The 22,500-nt window shown below is 39.5% G+C and overlaps 1 protein-coding gene across 2 annotated transcripts in view; it reads right to left on the reverse strand.

Moving 5' to 3' along the window:
- Positions 1–22,500, reverse strand: part of LOC124594958 (chromosome transmission fidelity protein 18 homolog) — a 467,415-nt gene that overhangs the window by 435,817 nt on the left and 9,098 nt on the right. The window contains exons 2-6 of one of the 2 annotated variants that reach the window (XM_047133468.1): positions 20,328–20,470; positions 5,385–5,514; positions 5,154–5,286; positions 4,914–5,040; positions 3,943–4,026 (exon numbers count right to left, since the gene is read on the reverse strand). In XM_047133468.1, the coding sequence (XP_046989424.1) occupies positions 3,943–4,026; positions 4,914–5,040; positions 5,154–5,286; positions 5,385–5,514; positions 20,328–20,470 (617 nt within the window). Of the gene's footprint in view, positions 1–3,942; positions 4,027–4,913; positions 5,041–5,153; positions 5,287–5,384; positions 5,518–20,327; positions 20,471–22,500 lie in introns of both variants that reach the window. The other variant, XM_047133467.1, reaches the window with a different exon arrangement.

A 22,500-nucleotide genomic window follows, 5' to 3' on the forward strand; every position in this document is an offset into this window, starting at 1 on the left:
GGCATTGGAAGAAGTAGTGTTCAATTGCGGCAAGGGCATCAGAGGCTGGGCCACCTGTGAAAGCAACCTTGTTATATACCTGCTTTGCTGCAACCACTGCATAGTGTTTTACATTGGTATGACAACCAACCAGCTGTCAACTAGAATGAATTGCCACCACCAAACTGTTGCCAAAAACAAGGTGGACCTTCTAGTGATACAAGATGCAGCAGAGTCAACATGCGAGATTTCAATGGCTGCTTCACAATCTGTGCCATCTGGATCCTCCCCAGCACCACCAGCTTTTCTGAGCTGTACAGATGGAAGCTATCCTTACAGCATATCCTTGGCTCCTGTAACCTCCCTGGCCTAGAACTAAGGTAACTCACTGTTCCCCAACCCCCACTCAATTCTATGTGTGTGTGTGTGTTCTCATCATCCCATGCCCCAGTAACCACCTCCCCCCCCCCCCCCCCCCCCCCACTCATGTCAGATAGTTGTGTGCTATTATCTCATGCCCTAGTCTGTGAAATCATGTGCCCAGCTGCCCTCTCTATCTCCAGCTAGCCCACAGGTGGCTCCCCTCTCTCTCATGAGCCAGCCACTAGATGCTTCCCCCCAACCCCCTCACTGCCTCCCAACTCTCTCCAGCCCTCACCCCAACTCATTCTGCAGCCCTGGCACATCCCAGTACAATCACTGTGGGCCAGAAAAGTGCTGGCAGTTGACTGAGCACAATGTAGGGAGAAAAGCGTGCTTGCATGTGTATGTGTGTGTACACATTTCTCCTACAAGCTTGGAAAAAAGTTCACTCCAAAAGCTAGCAAAGCTCTGTATCTTTTGTTTGTGTACTATTGGTGATGCAGCACTTCTGCCTTCTGTGAGTCATCATCTTCTCATAGATTATCAGTTCATTTACCCACACCTGCACAAATCATCATTCCTATGTAGGTTTTTAGTATCAAGACAATGGGCAGTCATAGACAATTGTTTTAATTTTTTGCCTTATATATATTTTCAATTAATGGCAACAATGTTTACGTTTATGCAGTACTACATTTATTACAACACAATGTCCTTCAGACAACCATAAATGTCCGACGACACTGTATTGGCACAAACGCAGTTGCTGCATAAACACAGACACTGTTTCCATTAATGATATAATCATGCATGGCAATAGAAAAATAACTACAGTCTTCCTGTGGTTAGTTTCATGAAGGTGCAGATATTTGGATGGTGACTTCATGACATATAGAGGTTTTGACAGCACTGTGGGCATACTTGGATAAACAAAATGTTTAAGGCAACCACTCACGACAAGCGGAAATCTGGGTTCTAGTCCCAGCCCACACAAATTTTCATTTGTCATGAGTAGTTGACATTAATATGTATTTACAGTATGTGCATCGATTTCATTATCTATATTTATATTTAATGATTAACTACAAATGTCAAGGACAGTCTACTAGAAGAGGTCAGTGAATATGTCTACCTTGGCCAGATTATGAATATGAAGGGAGACATAAGGCCAGAAATCTATCGACGCATCAAGCTTGGCTGGCAAGCATTTGGGAAGAATTCAAAAGTATTCAGATCAAAAATGCCAGTAAATCTGAAGAAAGCAGTATTTGATCAATGCATTCTTCCTGTGATGACGTATGGCTGCGAGACATGGACACTGAACTCATTCACAAAAGGGAAAAGGGAAACTTAGGACAGCACAGAGAGCCATGGAGAGATCAATGCTGGGCTATACAAAAAAGGACAGGAAAAGGGCAGATGACATCCGGTCTGTGACGAAGGTTAATGACATCTTAGAGAGAGTAGGTTCCTTGAAATGGCAGTGGGCTGGCCACGTTGCAAGAAGAAAAGACAACAGATGGACGAAGCTAGTACTGGAGTGGAGTCCGAGAGAGCACCGGAGGCCTAGAGGAAGACCACCAGACAGATGGGACAAAGACATCAAGAAGATCGCTGGTAACACCTGGCAGAGAACTGCCCAAGACCGTCCCACTTGGAGAAGACTTCTGAAAGCCTACCTGAATCCACAACTCGAAGAGGCCACATCATCTAATGATTGAATTGGCTGATGATGATGATGAACTACAATTTCAAATATTGAAATTTATTCCTGAAATGCTGCATCATCCCTAACAAAAACTTAATTTGATACCACATGTGATCATACTTCCAATAATAAGCATGGGTGTGGTATTGAGCCAAAAACATTTTTCCGAAGTCAAGAAGTACTGCATCCACTTGACTTCCTTGGTCTATGGCTTTCAGGATGTGAGAAGAATGTGAGTTGGTTTTCAATCGATGTTTTGGAATCAGTTCTGATTTGCATGGAGGAGGTAATTCTGTATAGTATAGCTGTACAATATGTCCCTCCAGACTTTTATCTCTGACACTTTGGAATGACAAAATGTGTACTCCAGTCAATATTATCAGAGGCTTTCTCCTACACAAATGTTATAAATGTCAATTTGCTTTCCTTCAACCTACTTTCTGAGCTATTTATCTGAAAACCAAAGTGATATCCCCCAGATTGGTTTCTACCATTCCATTCTTCCAGTTATTATTCTATAGATGAAATAATTGACCAGGTGAATCAGTGATATGGATATAAAAGACACTGAAGTGTTGAGCATTACATAATTCATATGATCTTCATAAAGAGACAGTGATTTTGAAAGTTGCTTATTTGAGAAATGTAAACACTAATTGTTATTCTGGTTCTTGTGGGTGAGTGTGAAAACCCAAAGTAAATATGAAAAAGCGTTGAATTATGTTATATGTGAAAACTCTTGTCATCAAAAAAGGAAACAATTTATTAAAAAACCTTCACTGTAATCATATTAATTTTAAAAGGGGATAGCTTCTGCAAATGCAGGAAGTGAGTGAGTCAGACAGTAAGGGTGCTGTTGAGTTCAGCTTTGTTTGTGTGAATAAATGAAGATCTTTAAAAAGGGAAATGAGTTGTTTCAAGACTTTTCACTAAGCTAAAACCTCGCAACCAGATGAGAATGTACACAAAAATCGAAAGATTCATCTCACAACTACTGCAGGAAACTTAAACAATATTTAAATCTAACCAACAGTCTCCAGCACATCTGATTTAACCAAGTAAGTAACTAAGTATTTACATATTGTTTTCCTGCTGCAACTCTTATCATTTTGCAAGATCCACAATATTATGATAGGGATACAGCAAATGATTAATATTTTTGAGCTCCGACTTCGATTTCATTCTTATCTACATTATGAGTAGGAGCATGACACTTGCCATCTGAGCTCTTGCTATTCATACATCATCTTCTGTTTTCTTCAAATGTTTACTTAATTTTTCTGTGAACAGTATCTACCCTTCTTATAGACTAAAGCTAAGTAATTCTATTCTAGTCATTCCTGCTTTGCCACACTGCACTAATGAACATATTCGAAATCACTGGTATAAGTTGGACATTGCTATGACGAGTACTACTTTGATCGGACTGGTTGCTTCTGGTAATTAGGTGTGCAAGTACCCTCTTACTACAACCATTCTGATACAAACCATAACATCTGTGACAGGACTGAGTGAAGAAGGTTAAACCAGTACTAAGGCAACATAACAAGCATCAAATAGATGATAGAGTAAATCTTACTCTTATTATACAAGTGCATTCTAATATGTATTAACCTAAAATAATAGTATTTTAAATCTCTATGTCATTCAGTCTAGCATCCTAAACAATAGGCAATAAACAGTGCTTTAATTGCTACACCATTCTATTATTGTCTTGAAGTGATTTAATGCATCTAATAGCATTACTGATTTGGTATTATCTTTCAAGAAGAATTTCATAACAATACTTCTACACCAGCTAACTGAATTTCAATAAATGAAGTGATATTGTTGCATAGGAAACTAATGTGAAATTACAGCATCATTTTACAACATGCTTACTTATTACTTACATAAAGACGTGCCTGCTCCCTAACTGTCTCAAATGACACAGAGAGAAGTCCTATAGTTCGCCCTTTGCAACCAATGCTCTCTATCTGTAAAGGATGTGAATCATATTAGACCTCAATATTTGTACAGCAAATCAACAAATTATTCTATGTCAGAAACAGAACAATTACCCATTGAGGAATCAACTGAATTTAAATGTTCATAGAGGCATTGGCACACAATGAATATATGTGAACCACAAATACTGGTGTACTACAGTAGTTGTTTCTTCAACAATATCAGGTCTGGCATTAAAACATTATAATGAGATGTGCAGAAAGAGTGGTTGTTTTAGTTTAAGAAAGGTGAGTGAATTGAAAGGAAGGATTGGGAACCAGGGAGAGGAAGAGGGATGGATTAATAATGGCAAAGTAGGGGGGAGAGTGGAAGGGGCAGGATATTCTTCATCAAGCAGACCGTAAACATGCAGAAACTATTCTACTGCACTGATTAGTTCATTCATTGTTTTAAAAAGATCCCATCATGAATGAAAATGGGTTTAGGTAAAATCTGTGGTAGGAAACAAATTTTCTCCAAATATTAACAGTTAACTATTCCTAAACTGATACATTCTGTTTGTGCTTGCATAGGCTAAAATAAACATATTAAATTTGCAAGAAAACAGCTAATTTCAAAGAGCTGTTGCTTTCTAAGTTAGACTTCGATAATACTGTTTATATACCATTGCTCATTTATCATTTACATGTCAAAATTAATGATAATGAAAGAACAAGAGCTATATGCATTGTACTAAAAGTTCCAGAGACTTTCCACATTCAATAAATAATAATATACCACATGTAGTATTTACTAATGATGTATTTGTAAAATAATGAGTGTCTCGTGAACCATTTGCTCTTTTTCCAATCAGCATTTAGTACGACAAACAAACTAATCAGATATGGTAATTGTTGGACTTCACTTTAATGCTTACCTCCTTACTATAAGCATCTTCAGACTTCAGTCGAATATAGAAACGATCTGAATCACTTGTAGTTACAGTTATAAATGCCCATCTTGGAACACTTCTTGATATTGAAGGCTGTTTCACTTCATCTGAACTAGAACAAACCGTCCGCATTTATACAAAACAATAATCACCAAAATGCAAAAGAAATTATGATGTGAAACAAATATTCAGCATTTCAGTATCATCCAGCACTGAAATACTCACCATAAACTTTTCTGAGTGCTACCCAAAATTTTGCAAGTCTTACGTTCATTTTGGGCTTTTTGTCTACCAGCTGTTATCTTTTCTATAATCATTTCCTCAGAATTACTTAATTCAGTCTGCTTAGTTTTCTTAACTGAAAATTGAGAAACAAAAACGCACAAATCAGTTCCAAAATACATTTTAAAAGATGTAAGTGAAAAGGTAAGTATACTATAAAAAACATGTAACTACGATTCAAAGTGCTGCACAAATCATCATCCTCAATGTCATCAATATCACCAAAGAGCTCTTCCACTTTCCTTTTCCGGTCAGGTCCCTCAAAATGCTGAGCCTCAACTTCCATTGGCAGAGTCCGACTTTCCTGCTAGAAAAATAAAACTACTTTTACTTAAAATTTAGTAATATTTCATATGTGAAGTATGATGCACATGGAATATATTATCCTACGAGGTGCGCTAACTTAAGCATCAAAATAAACTTATCTGGCTCACCATTTAGTCACAATTTTGTTCATATACTCTCATACATTAATTTTTAAGTTGTATTATTCATTGTTATGCAATTTCTTTGTCATATGCAACAGCTCTCATTAAGTAATGCAAGCTTTTTAAGTACAGTGGTAATAACATAAATTGATAAAAATTTGTTCTAGATATGTTTGCATCTTGTAACAATTCAATTTCTACACCACATTGATTCCATTTTCATCTTGTGTGTCCATACTCCACACACCTTGGATAATTTATTCTTCACATGCCACAGTTTTCACATGATCCTCACTCAAATTCTTAAACAATATTTCCCCATTCTCTCACATATGGAATATGTACGACTGATACTGATTTGATCTTCAAGGCTGATTAGAATAGCGGCTTCTTAAAACCTGCTTTGTAATTAACAGTTTTAATCTGCCAGGAAGATTGGAATCAGTGAATTTCACTGCAAAGTAAAACTTCATTCTGGAAACTTTGTAACTATTCCATGGAAGTTGGTGTCGTGGCCACTTTGGAGATGTTATCTTTCATGTGAGAATCCTGTAGCTTGCATATCATTGGACTTGAAAAACAAGATTACTTACTGTAGTAACCAAAACCAACTGCAGGAACGCCTTGGGCTGTGGATCGGAGCCGCCAGGTGGGGAAGCCACCGGCAGTGGAGCACGCACCACCGGGTAAACACAGGACGAGTCGGGCGACAGACCAACGACAACTGACAACAACCGACTATGACCGACACAACAAGGAAGAGAGGCTTGTGGAAACCACAACACCAAACACCAATGGTAAATCCACTCAGAACCAGAGCCAGGCAAATGTCAACAACGAGCAACAACCAGAACGCAGTACCGCCGAGATAGAAACTAAATCCAGAGCGAGTACCAGACTGACTGGACTAGGGCAGAGCGGGTCCCTATATACGAAACCGGAGGGAGCGGCTATTGGCCGCTGTCTGCACGTGGTGTAGCTGTGGCGCCCTCGCTGCGCGAGAGCCGCTGCGCAGAATAGCCGCCACGGAGGCAGAGCCCCCTATGGGTTGACCACGTCCATTTGTTCTGGCGCGTGTTCGACTTCCGCGGCAGAAGGTACTAGATTTACAGTTTTCTTTTGTACGATAAACACACTTTTCCATGTTTCACATTATACTTGATGCTGTCTAGAATCACCTGATCAGTGAAAGACTATTACCTGCCTGTTATACAATCAAATTTTTGCATTACACGTCTCATACAATCAAAAATTGTGAGATGGAAGATTTGTCAACTGTGTAGTGTATCAACTGTATTCGGCCAAAAACTACGTGGAAGTCAGATGCAACAGAGCCAGCTGCAGGTGGGCACGAGTGTTGTGTGTTGCAAAGCAAAACATAGTTGACTAGTGTTGCCAGCCGCAGGTGGGCATGAGCGTTGTGTGTTGCAAAGCAAAACACAGCTGACTAGTCTTGCGTAGTGGAGCTAGCTGGGCACAGCACAGCAACTGCTGATGCTGCAGTAAGCTATCAGAAGGATGCAAGCCTTTCCTTTCTTGCTGCCATGGAAGTGTTTAGAGTATGTGCCTTAAGCCCTAAACAAACACAGTCTGAAGTGTGTACGTATTCGGCCATTTATGTACTAAATGATTCTCATCTCAGTGTCACAGCCTACACCATGAGCCTGTGACACCCGGCGTGACATCCCAGACTGCAGTATGGAGTCCGCTGTTTGACCATGGGACAGGCAGCCTGTTGTAAGTCATAAGGGAGCTGCCTGCTTCCTGGAGGAGGTTCATGGCCATTGCCAGCTGCACCGCTGCACTGTTATCATAGTTGCAGAGATGTCCCTGGTAGTGGCATTTGAGTGATGTCATGTACAACCCCGCTCTTTGAATTGTCACCAATCCCGGATGTCTATTGTTTTGCATGAGAGGCAATTGGACGCCTCCACCGATCTGTTCCTGATGTAGTACGGACAAGGATCAGAGTAATGAAATTAACTGATCAAATCTAATGCCATCCTGACATCTCATTTCACTCTTCACTGGTGATAATCTAAGGATCATTTAACGCTGGTGCTAGAAAACTGTTATTGTCTTCTTACAGCAACGTCTGAACCTACAGCCTATGGTTGCAAATAGAGAACCAATGGATTTGTCTAGTTTCAGAGGTAATGAAAGTCACAATTGGTTACCACTTGGATGTGCACAGTGTAACCTTGAGAGTCACTCAGTGCCATGTACGAAATCAGCCCCAGTAAAATGTTATACATGTAATCATTTGGGGCAATGCCGGGAGTCGAGCTGGCTCATCATTAGACATAAGAATTAAGTTAATGTATTTTGTTTTCTTGTCTTGTGTATGCTAGTTCCCAAAATGAATGCTGTCAAGGACAAAACTTTGATAGTACCAGAGACATAAGGTGTGTCAGAGCCAGAAGCAGTGTTCATATTGTTAGAAAAGGTAGCACAATTAACAACGGATGATACACTTCTGTGAGAGTTGGTAGAATCATGATCATCACAACAGGGTGTAGATTTGTTAGTCGCAAGTTTAATGTGCAGGCCTTTGTGGGAGACCTTGAAAATCTGGCTCAGATGGAAGGTTGGTCTGATAAGGAATTATTGAGCATCACAAAACTGAGACTAACATGAGAAGGGGAAACTAATGTGGGGTACACAGAAGCTCTTAAGGGAGCCACAACAAGTCAAAAATTTAAAGAATGGTTAATTCAGAGATACACGAAACAAAATAGTACCAGACACTATAGGGAAATAATTAACAAAAATACAGAAACCGTGGAACAATTTGCAGATAGGATAAAGAAAATTCATGGATGAACCTATGAATTAGGACAGGATGCTGCAGTCAATAAAATTATTTTGCAAGGAGCTAAGCAGAGAGCACTCGATACCTTTTTAAGGGGGTTATATGCAGAAATTTCAAGACATGTGCGAACAGGTGATCCGACGGATTTACACACAGCAATGTGGTTAGCTACAGAGTCTGAGGAGATTGATTTGTCAACTGGAATGCGGGGTAAACAAACAGTTTTTACAGCTAATATAAAATGTTTCCATTGTGGATGAATGGGGCAGGTAAGGAGGCATTGTCACCAGCCTCAGAGTCAAGTGAATAAAATAAGAGGAAATACTATAAGAGGAAATAATAGTTTTATTAGTACAGGACCAGGGAGGAATAAGGTATTTAACACCAATGGGAATGCCAGATCCACCTAAGGTCCTTCCCAGTAAGGTTGGATGCTATGAAATTGTATGCAGAGGTGGATTGTGAGAGAGGAATAGAAGGAAAAAAAAGGTTGCAAGATATTACTGGACAAAGCGGCACATGTATCGGTCACCAGTAGCTGTCTGGTGAAACATAAGCAACGGGACCCACCACAGTACAAACAGCATGGAGAGGGGGATAAAGATGTCACATCATTAGGATTGGTGGACGTAGATTTTTGTCTGAATACAGTGCAATGTAAACAATGTGTAGAGACTGTGCCACACATGAGTGAAGACTATGAAATGAGTCTGGGATTAGATTCCTTATATCAGCATTTTACCACAATCGATCTTCGGCAACACAGAGTGGCACATGAGGGGTGTCAGCCACAGACAATGGCTGGATGCCACTGAAACTGCATTACGAGAAAAAGTGAAGCAGTTAGAGGGAAACGATAGGGAACAGATGGAAAAATTACCTTTGGAATTTAAGGGTTTATTTTTTTCCAAAAGGGCCATTACCAGCTATGCATATTACACAGCACTACATACCCACATACCAATGGGAAATAAATCATTAATTAAAAGGAGACCATACAGAATACCAAGACACTTGCACCAAATTTTGGAGGAATTTGTCGATCAACACCTGAAAGATGAAATTATTGAAGAAAGTAATATTTGTAATATTCCACAAGGGGAAGGAAGGGAGGGAGGGGGGGGGGGGGGGGGGGGTTAGGAGAGACAGGAATAGCAGGTTTTGTTCTGATGTGTAAACCATAACGGATGCCTACCCTTTTCCAAACATCACAGAAACCATGGATCATTTAAAACAATGCAAATATTGTCAAACAATGGATTTGGAGTATGGTTATCACCAGACAGAGGTTGCATGGCAGGAACGACACAACAAACCATTTTCGGCACCCTGGAGACACTACCAATTCATAAGAATGCCATTCCGATCAAAAAATGCACCTGCAATGTTTCACACATTGTTGGATGGAGTGCTCACAGGCTTGGAACGACACCAATGCTAAGTGTATCTCAAAGATATATTTGCCAATGGGAGCAATATGGAACAGCATATACAGCGGTTAAGGGAAATATTCCTAAGGTTAAAAGCAGCGAAATTATCACTGAGTACAGAAAAGTGTAATTTTGTGATGGAAGAGGTAGTATACCTAGGTCACATCATAAGTAAAGATGGGGTTAAGGCAGACCCAAAATTAATTAGAGCTGTATGTGAATTTCCTGTACCAGAATCTGTAATCGAATTGCAATAGTTCTTGTGACTAGAGAACTGTTACTGCCGGTTCGTAAAAGGATTTGCAGATATTGCCAGACCATTGACATAATCGTTAAGAAAGGGTAATACATTTGTGTGGTCAGAACAGTGCCAGCAGGTTTTTGAGGAGCTAAAAAGAGCTTTAACATTGAGTCATACATTTGTATTTCCAGATTTTAATACAGGATTTGTTTTATCATGTGATGCATCAGACCATGCACTTGGCTGTGTGCTGTCACAAGAGGTAGAAGGCGCAAAACATCTGGTACTTACACATCAAGGCAGAAAGAAATTCCTCAATGGGAAAAAAGATGTTAAGCCTTCTTTATGGAATCACATATTTAAGATGTTACCTACATGGTAAAAAGTTTAGAGTAAAAACAGATCATGCAGCATTAAAATGGCTGATGGGGTTAAAGGATCCTTCCAGTAGGTTGATATGATGGGCAGTAAAACTAAGTGAATTTGATTTCAAAGCCACACATAAACCAGGGAAGAAGCACAGAAGTGTGGATAATTTAAGTAGAAAAGTAGGAGTATTACATATTGTGGGTAATGAGCAAAAGGAATGGAAAGCTCCACAAGGAGCAGATGATGAATGTAAGCAGTATTGTAAACAGTCACAGTTTTGTGTGCAGGATGGGTTGCTGTGCAGAGAAACCAAGTTGGGAATGCAAGTAGTGGTACCAGCGAAGTTAAAAAGTAGAGTGCTACAAGAAGTTCATGATCACATATTAGCAGGTCATGGAGGTCACAGATCTACCAACACAAGAGTAGCAGAAAGGTATTGGCGGCAGACAGACATATACCAGTATGTGCGGAACTGCGTACAATGCATACAAAGAGCAGATCTGTGTCAAACAAGAGTACCATTGGAGAGGTTATCTGAAGCATTGGTACCACTGGAATTTCTGGGGTTCAATGTTTTACGCCCATTCAATAAAACACCTGTAGGGAATAAGCATGTACTCACAATCATAAATCATTTTTCATGATATGTAAAAATGGTCACAATGCCAAAACAGCAGGAAGAAACAGTGGCATAAGCACTTGTGAATAACTGGATATTGAAGTCTGGAGTGTCTGAAACAATAACAACAGACCAGGGAACCAACTTCATGTCATATCTGTTCAAGGAATTTTGTAAGTTACTGAATGTGGAGAAGTTGGGGACAAGCCAATGGAAGAACTGAAGGAGTGCATACGACAATCGGGTAGATGCTTGGATCCTATGCTGCCTCACATCACACCAATTGGGATGTCTATTTGAAGTACATCATACCTGCCTAGAACTCAAAGCAGCATATGAATACAGTATTATCACCATATGAAGTAGTATATATTTGTAAGATGCTGTCACCATTCGACATGTAGAAAGCAAAGAAAGGGAAAACTGAAGAGCATGTTAAGGAATTTGCCAGCATGATTAGGGAACTATGGAAGAGTGTACGCAGAGAAAATACACAAGCACTGGAGAAACAGGAAGAAGCAGTAGCCATATGACAAGAATGCCACAGTATCAGGTTGGTCATTGAATGATGCGACCAACTTTGTATACACCAAAGGGAAAGACAAAGAAGTTTCTTGCAAAGTATCGGCAGCTATACCAAGTGGTAGCGGCTACATCGTCAGTAAATGTCAAGATTCAATTGCCGATGAGAACAATAATTATGCACGTAGGACAGCTGAAACATTTTCAAGGGAGTCCGGAAGTTACTCCGGGAATAGGAGATGCAGGCCGGAAAGGGAAAGTGAGGAGAAAGTTATTGGGAGATAAACAAGAGGTTGTGAATGAAACAGTAACAAGGAACCAGTATGGATTAAGGCCTAGGAGATAGTCATGTAATATTTTTTTAGGTTAGATATAGATTTGGTGTAATTAGTATAAGCAGCTGCAGAGCAGTAGTGAATTAAGGTGGAGGAAAGTAATAGGTATTCTTGCCCATAGTTGAGGTTTAGAGAAGGACACATTGAATAACACACAACTACTATAACAACTGAGTGGAGAAGTATTGTGATATGACACAGCCACAGAAGAGGCCGTTAATCAGAATATCAGGGAACTATGAAGTCATAGATATGGAAATAGTAATGACACAATGGTTGCAGTCTGTAGAAGATAATGTTTAGGAAGCACAAGGGAGAGTAACAGAGCTGCAAGAGGCTATGTAGCAGGCTGTAAGAGATCAGCTAGGGGTAAACTTGTTGTCGCCAGAGCAGTAGTTAGAGAGCCTAAGGAAAGTATAGAAGGAATTACTATGTTTTTGAGGTTGGTTTTAAAACAAAAGCACAAAATCTTACCCTTTTATCTCAAGGTAGCCATAGTATCAGTGAGAATGATGGAACAAAAGTTTACATTTACATTTCTATACCTGTAGCTGGGGAACAAGTACATTATGAGGGCTACATAGTTCATGCGTATCCTGTCAAGTGGGGTATACAGAAGAAGTTTGTAAGAGTAAAAACACTGCAACTGCTATTAATTGCAAAGGGCAAGGGAGGTATGTACAAAAAGAGGAAACAATGTTACAAAAATGCCACTGAGGGGAAATCACAGACTGTCCGAATACGGTAATAAGAGAGGGGAAAGATTCCTGTGCAGTGAAATTGCTAATGGGACAAAAAGAGGTAATAGAATGCAATTGGGAAGTGATTGAGCCATAATTGTACTTTCAGAAAATCAAGTTGCATCGGTTGTACTCTAGCTTTGACAAGATGGTAATAGAGGCTAGTTGTTTCGAGCAGGGGAAGCTTACATTAGCAAATAGGCTAGAATTAAATGGGAGTGGTTTGTTATTAAATGGAAGAATGTGTGAGATAATCAGGTCTACTTTCCATCTGTCCGCTGCAATTTCAGTAATAACTCACCTGTATATTTTGCAGCCTCATTTATATCGGCCAGAGAAGCCTAAGGAAGTGCTACTTACTGCAGATCTAACCAGCTTAAATCAAACTCTATGGGCAGAATCAAAGCAGTCTAAAAACACACTTCTGAACCAGCAGAAGGGATTGGTCTCCCTGAAAACCTTATTGCAACATGTAAATTCAAATCAGGAAAATCAGTACTGGGAATAGACAACATTGACTATAGGCATACTAGCCACTGTAGCATCACTTGTTGTTTTGGTACATAGAAGACGAAGCGCAAGGCTGAGCTCAGCCCCAGCTGTTGTTCAGATTCCAGTGGATTGGATAACCCAAGCATAAAAGCAGCAGAAGAAAGCTGAATGCACAAGGGGATAATATTAAGAATAATTGATTCATTTTAGCTTGTAATTTGGGAACCGAGAGTTAGAAGTGATTGTGCAAGAAGACTAGTCATGAAATACATTCCATGGTGTTTTGAGTTAAGAAGCTGGGAAGGGGTCCTGTGGAAGTGTGTAAGATTAAGTCATGCGGTTAAGGGAACCAACTGTTAGAATAATTCTCATGGGGTGAAACAGGGCCAGAAGGTCCAGCAGCCAGGAACTTTAGTGTGAACGGTACTCGAGTTTTGTTGACCCGAGGAACCAGGTCTTGATGAAAAGGAGGGCAGTGCAGTTTATCAATCATATACAGTCAAAAAATACACCAGAGAGGGAAAAGAGGCAGCTGCAGGTGTGCGAGAGTGTTATGCATTGCAAAGCAAAACACAGCTGACTGGCATTGCAAAGTGGAGCTAGCTGGGCACCCTATACCAACAGCCGACGCCGCAATATGCTAGCAGAAGGACAGAAGCTTTTCCTCACTTGCTACCATGGAAGTCTTTAGAGTACATGCCTCAAGCCCTAAACGAACACTATCTGGAACTTATAAGTACTCAGCCATTCGTATGCTAAATGATTCACATCTCTGTATCTCAGTCTACACCATTAGCCTGTGACACCTGGAGCAACATCCCAGAATGGAGTCAGAACTCAGTTGTTTGACCACAAGACAGGGCAGCATGTCCTGAGTTACAAGGGAGATGCCCATTCGCTGGAGTAGGTTCACAGCCATCATCAACTGTGCCGCCATGCTGTCCTCATGATCGCAGCCAGATACATCGCTGGCAGCAGCATTCGAGTGACGCCACATGCGGCCCCACCACTTTTTCTGCTGTCAGCAATGCTGGATGTCTATGGTTTTGTATGAGAAGCAACTGGACACTTCCACCAAGCTGTTCCTGATGTACGAGGGTAATCCCAAAAGTAAGGTCTCCTATTTTTTATAAGTACATAGACCTCTTTATTTCTATAATGGTTTACGTCAATTTACAGCTTGAACATTTAGCTATTTTTCGACATAATCACCATTTCTGTTGATGCATTTTTGTAGGCACTGTGGCAGTTTTTGTATGCCCGTGTCATACCAGCTCGCCGCCATGCTGTTCAGAAAGTTATGAACCTCATCTTTCACCTCGTCATGAGAGCTGAATTGCTGGTACCTCAATTAACGCTGGCAGGTACTGTGAGACTCTGAAATCAAACGGGCAATTCAGAACCGGAGAAGAAGAATGTTGAGCAAGAGCATACACGTTCCCCATGAAAACGGTCGCCCACACTTTGCTCAGCAAACTGTTGCTCTCCTGCAACAGTTTCAGTGGAACATAATCACCCACCCACCCTATAGTCCTGACTTGGCGCCCCGTGACTATCACCTGTTCCCTAGGTTAAAAGAACATTTGGCCAAAAAGTGATACAGCTCCGACAACAAAGTGAAAGAAGCATGGCAGCAAGCTGGTATGACATGGGCATACAAAAGCTGCCACAGTGTCTACAAAAATGCTTCAACAGAAATTGTGATTATGTCAAAAAATAGGTAAATGTTCAAGCTGTAAACTGATGTAAACCATTGTAGAAATAAACAGGTCTATGTACTTACAAAAAAATAGGAGGCCTTACTTTTGGGATTACCCTCGTACTATGGGTGAGGGCCAGAAAAAAGAAATTAATTGGACAAATCTACTGCCACCCTTACATCTCATTTCACTCGCTACAGATAACAATCTAAGGGTCATTTAACAATTGTAAGACTACATATAGACTAACACAGTTAATAAATACTTATGATATATCTGATGTTACATTTGTCACAAGCTTACACTAAGGTTGAGCAGACATAATTTACTAAATAAATACAATAATAAATACAACTTTCTAGAAATCTTATACATTTTAATGGCATTTAGACTGAGGTACTTTTTCCATGTCTACTTCGTTTTTTAAGCCACGTTTGCACTTCCAAGTTTTATTTTCAAATTTCATAATAATATGACATGGAGTTCTTTTCAGATCAAGCACCAATCCTTTGAATTGGTGCTCTGGCACTTACCCATTGATCCATCAAGCGGCACAATATACGGGTGAAGAAAAATGCCATACTTGGAGGTCAGCATGCGATCCCTCATCCAGATTCAAGACAAAAGCTCATCTAACAAAATCGGATCAGGTGCATTTTGAAAAAAAATGAATAACAACAAGGAGCTGGCAATGCTATCACATTGTGTAACATGTTGGTATGTACAGAGGAACATGTATCATACCACACTACCATACTAGAAGTAGTAGCTCAGTGAATAGACTGCTGAGACATCAAACCTACACCCACCATGAAGCCATAGTATGAATTCTCACCAGGTTCCTTTTTTAATTTTAATTTTTATTTTTTAGACTTCTGTTCCCTAGTTATCATCATTTATAAGCATGCATGCATGTGTCTACTATCCATGCAGTCCCCAATCATAGCTGGTCCTATCAAGCTCATGTAGTGCGGCTTCCCAATGAAGTACACAAATGATGAATATGTCAATATGCTTTTGGTGCTGGGTGCACCTGATAGCCAAGCTGTTGCTGCTGCTGGTACTGGTTTGTATGCTGCACGATACGTGCAAAGGCGTTATCCTGAAAAGAATGTTTTTCATTGCCTCAAGCAACACCTAAGGGAAATAAGTAATCTTTATCTACAAATAATGGACAGATGTTGTCCAAGGTCTACACATACTCCACAAACTGTGGTGTGATTCTTGAAACAGTTCACCAGTCACTTCACTTCAGTGAAGTTCCCATGGTGTTGCAAAGCAGTTCCAGATACCTCAAACAGTGGCTGTTGAAGTGTCACACCATGAAGAACTGCAACCATATCATTACACTTAACCCAAAACCAACAGCCAGTAGACCACATTCAGTGAGTACAATTTTGTAAATGGCTTTTGAACCACATAGAAGGTAATGAACATTTCAGAAATAATGTAATACGGACTGACAAATTTAGCTTCACTCGTGAAGGTGTTTTGAACCTCCACAACAGGCATTATTGGTCGGAACACAGTCCACATGTTACCCACGAATGTGGCTTTCACGCATGATTTGGCATAAACCTGTGGGCTGGAATTATGGGAGGAATGCTTTTGTGCCCTTATCTATTGCAGGAAAAGTTGATGCATCTCTGTATCATAAATATCTTTGCAAGATCTTGCCTCATGTATTAGAAAACATTCTACTTGAGTTCGACAATGGCAACAATTTCACCATGGTAGCGCATGAATATGTGTAACTATTTAAATGGTGCATCTCTAGGTTTTGAACTGGTCATGGAGGTCCTATCTTCTGGCCTTCATGTTCCCAGGGCCTTAATCCACTAGATTTTTACTTGTGGGTTAAAGGAACTAATTTATAGAGCTCCACCCATGGATGTACACAATCTAATATCACACATGAGTGCCACTTCGGCAATGGTGGACGTAAGTGTATTGCTTAGTGTCCAGTTAAGTATGATCCTGTAACTGGCGAAATGTTTGCAAATGCAAGGTTGTCGCTCTGAACATCACTGAAAGTTGCTTGCTTGTGGATGTACCGGTTCTGTGACGATAATCCTGAACATCAAATGTATAGAATGGAATTATTGTGCATAGCGTAATGTGCAATCTAGTGTACCCTGCCTGTGCTTTTCTTGTACCTCATTAGAAACAGACGATGTTACTGTATCCATTACTATTTTCTAATGGCTTTATTTGTGTCATGGACAAAACCAATTGGTCGTTTACATCTGTAAGAAGTCCATGTGACGTCTTAATGTTTAAATAAAGGTGACAGTAACAGAGAGAAATACACAAGATACTCCATTGTGGACATGTAAATTGGATATAATTTGATACTTTAATTGAAAGGAAAAAAAATTTGGCACGAACACACTCAAGCATCAGTGAGTCTGCATGGCATTGCCTCATCTCACTGAGATGATGGGACAGATCCAGCACAGCATAGAGTTCATGCTATCTGTTCTTGACTATGCTGCATGCAGTTACAACACAGCAAGAACCTCATTTTTCAAATCACATTTCTATTAAATATACTGGCGGGACTAGGTTTTGCTAGATCACTTTTGTCTTGAACTGGATGAGGAATCGCTTGCCAACTGCCAAGTGTGGCGTTTTTTCTCCACCTTGTCTATGTAGTCACAGAATAATAATAATAATAATAATAATAATACAGTCACAAGGCCACAAATATAGAATACATCACATAAATTCAGCAACAGAAAGATTCACATTCAGCAGAAAGGAAGGAGGAAGGGGATTTATCGACATAAAAAACCTAAATTATGGACATAATAGAGGGAAACATTCCACGTGGGAAAAATATATCTAAAAACAAAGATGATGTGACTTACCAAACGAAAGCGCTGGCAGGTTGATAGACACACAAACAAACACAAACACACACACAAAATTTGAGCTATCGCAACCTAAGGTTACTTCATCAGGAAAGAGGGAAGGGGAGGGAAAGACGAAAGGATGTGGGTTTTAAGGGAGAGGGTAAGGAGTCATTCCAATCCCGGGAGCAGAAAGACTTACCTTAGGGGGGAAAAAAGGACAGGTATACACTCGCACACACACACATATCCATCCGCACATACACAGACACAAGCAGACATTTGTAAAGTGATTGCTTTGGCAGTTGACAAGCAATTCCTCATCCAGTTCAAGACAAAAGTGATCTAGCAAAACCTAGTCCCGCCAGTATATTTAATAGAAATGTGATTTGAAAAATGAGGTTCTTGCTGTGTTGTAACTGCATGCAGCATAGCCAAGAACAGATAGCATGAACTCTATGCTGTGCTGGATCTGTTCCATCATCTCAGTGAGATGAGGCAATGCCATGCAGACTCACTGATGTTGAGTGTGTTCGTGCCAAATGTCTGCTTGTGTCTGTGTATGTGCGGATGGATATGTGTGTGTGTGCGCGCAAGTGCATACCTGTCCTTTTTTCCCCCTAAGGTGAGTCTTTCTGCTCCCGGGATTGGAATGACTCCTTACCCTCTCCCTTAAAACCCACATCCTTTCGTCTTTCCCTCTCCTTCCCTCTTTCCTGATGAAGCAACCTTAGGTTGCGAAAGCTCGAATTTTGTGTGTATGTTTGTGTTTGTTTGTGTGTCTATCAACCTGCCAGCACCTACATTATGGACAGGTAGACAATTTAAGAAAATTCTATATAGAAAAAGCAGAAACTAGCAAAATACACAAAGCAATCACTCATATAAATACATCGGCTACCCCATTGCAATTTCAAACCACTTCTACAACCCTTTAGATCACATAACATCAACAGATACGAAGAAAGTAAATTGGAAAAAGAAAACACTAACATGGCAAGCACCCGTATCATCTAACACAGCCACACATCGATCAAGACGCATCCAACACAAGGCTAACAAAAGGCAATATATACAGTGAGACGGAAGGATTCATGATTGAAATACAGGATCAAACAATAAGCACAAGGTATTACAGCAAGCATATTATTAAAGATACCAATACCACAACAGATAAATGCAGACTTTGCAAACAACAAATAGAAACAGTAGATCACATCACAAGCGGATGTACAGTACTAGCAAATACAGAATACCCCAGAAGACATGACAATGTAGCAAAAATAATACATTAACAACTTGCCATACAACATAAACTAATAAAACAACACGTTCCCACATACAAGTGTGCACCACAAAATGTACTGGAGAGTGATAAATACAAATTATACTGGAACAGAACCATTATAACAGATAAAACAACACCACATAACAAACCTGACATCATACTCACCAATAAAAAGAAGAAATTAACACAACTAATCGAAATATCCATACCCAATACAACAAATATACAGAAGAAAACAGGAGAAAAAAATTGAAAAATACATCCAATTGGCTGAGGAAGTAAAGAACATGTGGCATCAGGATAAAGCTGACATTATACCAATTATACTGTCAACTACAGGAATCATACCACACAACATCCACCAGTATATCAACACAATACAATTACATCCAAACGTATATATACAACTACAGAAATCTGTAATTATTGATACATGTTCAATTACCCGAAAGTTCCTAAATGCAATGTAACATATACCGTACAGTTAAAAGGAAGTCACGCTTGATCAAAGTCCACATCACTTTCCATTTTTAACCAGACACAACGTCTGAGAAAGGAAAGAAATAATAATAAAAAGTAATCGTAAGTGAACTGCAATATCATCATAGTTTCTGCACAGTTCTATGTCTCCAAACATTTAAGGACTCATAGATTTGGTGGGACAAAGTATTAAAAAGAACAAATTATTGCAAAATGATACTGAGCAGAAAATGTGTACCATCTAATACAAGTGTATCAAATAGTTCAACTGAACACACAAGTGTCAGTGTCCAATGCTTTTAGCTGATTTTTGTGTAACTAGTTGGCAAAATTAATCAATTGGTAGTTTTTTATAAAACAGGGTTTTATTTCATTATAAAATAAAGGCAACTCTTGCTGTATTGGGACAAGTTTCTGGAAGATCACATTATATTTCTGTCCATACATCTCTGACTGTATTTCGCAAAGGAAGAAAGAAAGAAGGGGAAAAAAGTCACTGAGCACTGGAGTCATGAGTGTTCCTCCTTAATCTGAATACACTGTCTTTTCTGCCTGGTGAGAACCATAATTTTATTTATCATCATACGTGACCACTTACAGAAAAGAAAAGGAGAATTTGGACTATTTCTTCAAGGTTTCCAGGTCAATACTGGCATGCGAGAAAGGCGCATACTATTCATACACAGTTTTGGGCACCTCAGAATAATAATATCAAATACCAACATAGGCAAAAAAATTTAACAAAACAATTATTTTCAATGAACCAATTTTTGGTGCCTCTATCAGATGATAAATTAGTGAGTACATACCATGTCGCCATTTGTCGGGGCTGTCGAAAGAATTGGCACTTCTGTTGAAACATTTTTCTGAACAGGTTTCAGTGGTGGACTGGAGAAATCAAGGCTACGTTTGGATTTTGGTCTTTGCCCTAGGTCAGATGCCGCACACTCTTCTGTAAAATGTAATACAGATAAATTATTATTTTTTAAATACACATCTCACTTTTTTTATGCTAAGTACTACAGATAAGGAATGACAGCAGAGACTTTTCAAACAACAACTTCAATTTCAAACAAATGTAAATCTAAAGTTACATAAATTAAACGGATATTTGTGATGGGTTAAACATATGTCCAGGATAACAATACAGACTTAGACACATGCCTTACACTAAAAGCCCATATCAACTGGACTAGATGCCTGCACTGTGTATGTTCAGTTCAGAGAAAGCCCCCTCAGATTGCAGTCCACATACTGATAAAGGTATTAAAAATTTAAAAGAAATAATGTAAGCAGCCCCATAGTATGATGATCAATAAGTATTATATTCCTAATCATCTAGTGTGACTTACGGGTGGAATATTTTTTCATTTTTAACTAGAGAGGTCAATATATTCATTTATAAGAGGGTCACATTGTTTCCAAGTGCTTTCTAAGTGCACAAAATTACAGAAATGTGTGTTCAGTCAACTACTGATTCTCTCGCTGCATAACAGCAAAGTACTACAGATGACAGCAGAGACTTTTCAAACAACAACTTCAATTTCAAACAAATGTAAATCTAAAGTTACATAAATTAAACGGATATTTGTGATGGGTTAAACATATGTCCAGGATAACAATACAGACTTAGACACATGCCTTACACTAAAAGCCCATATCAACTGGACTAGATGCCTGCACTGTGTATGTTCAGTTCAGAGAAAGCCCCCTCAGATTGCAGTCCACATACTGATAAAGGTATTAAAAATTTAAAAGAAATAATGTAAGCAGCCCCATAGTATGATGATCAATAAGTATTATATTCCTAATCATCTAGTGTGACTTACGGGTGGAATATTTTTTCATTTTTAACTAGAGAGGTCAATATATTCATTTATAAGAGGGTCACATTGTTTCCAAGTGCTTTCTAAGTGCACAAAATTACAGAAATGTGTGTTCAGTCAACTACTGATTCTCTCGCTGCATAACAGCAAACAGTTTTACATTTATTCTGTTTTAATAATGAGATGGACTTAGCATCATATGGAGAAAGGAACATTGGAACTTAATGTGTCACTGATGATAAGATCAATACAGGCTTGAATTACGCAAAGATGAAGAAGGAAATCAGCTGTGGTCTTTCAAAAGGAACCATCCTGGTGTTCAGCTGCATTAATTTAGAGAAAACACATAAGACCTAAATGTGCGTGGCAGGACAGAAATATGATGTACACTAATCCAAAGTGTTTCTGGTCACAGTGACTCTGGAATGTCTTTGGTCTTTATATCCCTAACGGTGGTGTTTGGAATAGGACACTGAAACAGTCCAGCAGTAACTTCCATATCTTGCTAGTTTTCTTGCTTCTCTTACTTTTTCCAGCAGTCACCACACAATACCAATGCTGCAGGGGTCCTGTTATTCAGTATCCTTGAAATGTAACACACCTTCCCCCCTGTGGAGTTCGATCTGTTATGTCAAAGATATGGAAAGAGACTTTTCTTGCTCCATTTGAAAACACACTCAGAGGAGTTGAAATCAATGTATTCCCTATAATGTACAACTCCAACTTCTCTTAATGAATGAACTACACATGTGTTACAGCCCAGCTAGATGTTCTCATATGCCCATCTCAAATGAGACTCGGAACAACAGTACAATAAAACATGAACATCAATGCTGTGATGATTTCTTTGGTGTCATGGAGATCATGTGCACTCCATACCTCCCCTCACAACCCCACAGGTCAAAGAACTCCACCCAGCAAGTAGAACTGCCAGTCCGCAGCGGACAACGTCAGCAGCACAGTCTGCAGCGAACGTCGGCAGCACACAATCAGTACAATCCCAATCTGCACAAATCAATCAAAAAACCTCCCAAAAGTGGGGTGCTTCCTACTTACTAACTACCATAACCCACGAACATCTTTTGTTGACCAATGTATGTCAAGGATGTGGAACATCTCATTCTATGAATGACATTTTATACCTCAGCTCCAAGTA

This window comes from Schistocerca americana, chromosome 2 (assembly GCF_021461395.2).
Source record: "Schistocerca americana isolate TAMUIC-IGC-003095 chromosome 2, iqSchAmer2.1, whole genome shotgun sequence".
NCBI classification, from domain to species: domain Eukaryota; kingdom Metazoa; phylum Arthropoda; class Insecta; order Orthoptera; family Acrididae; genus Schistocerca; species Schistocerca americana.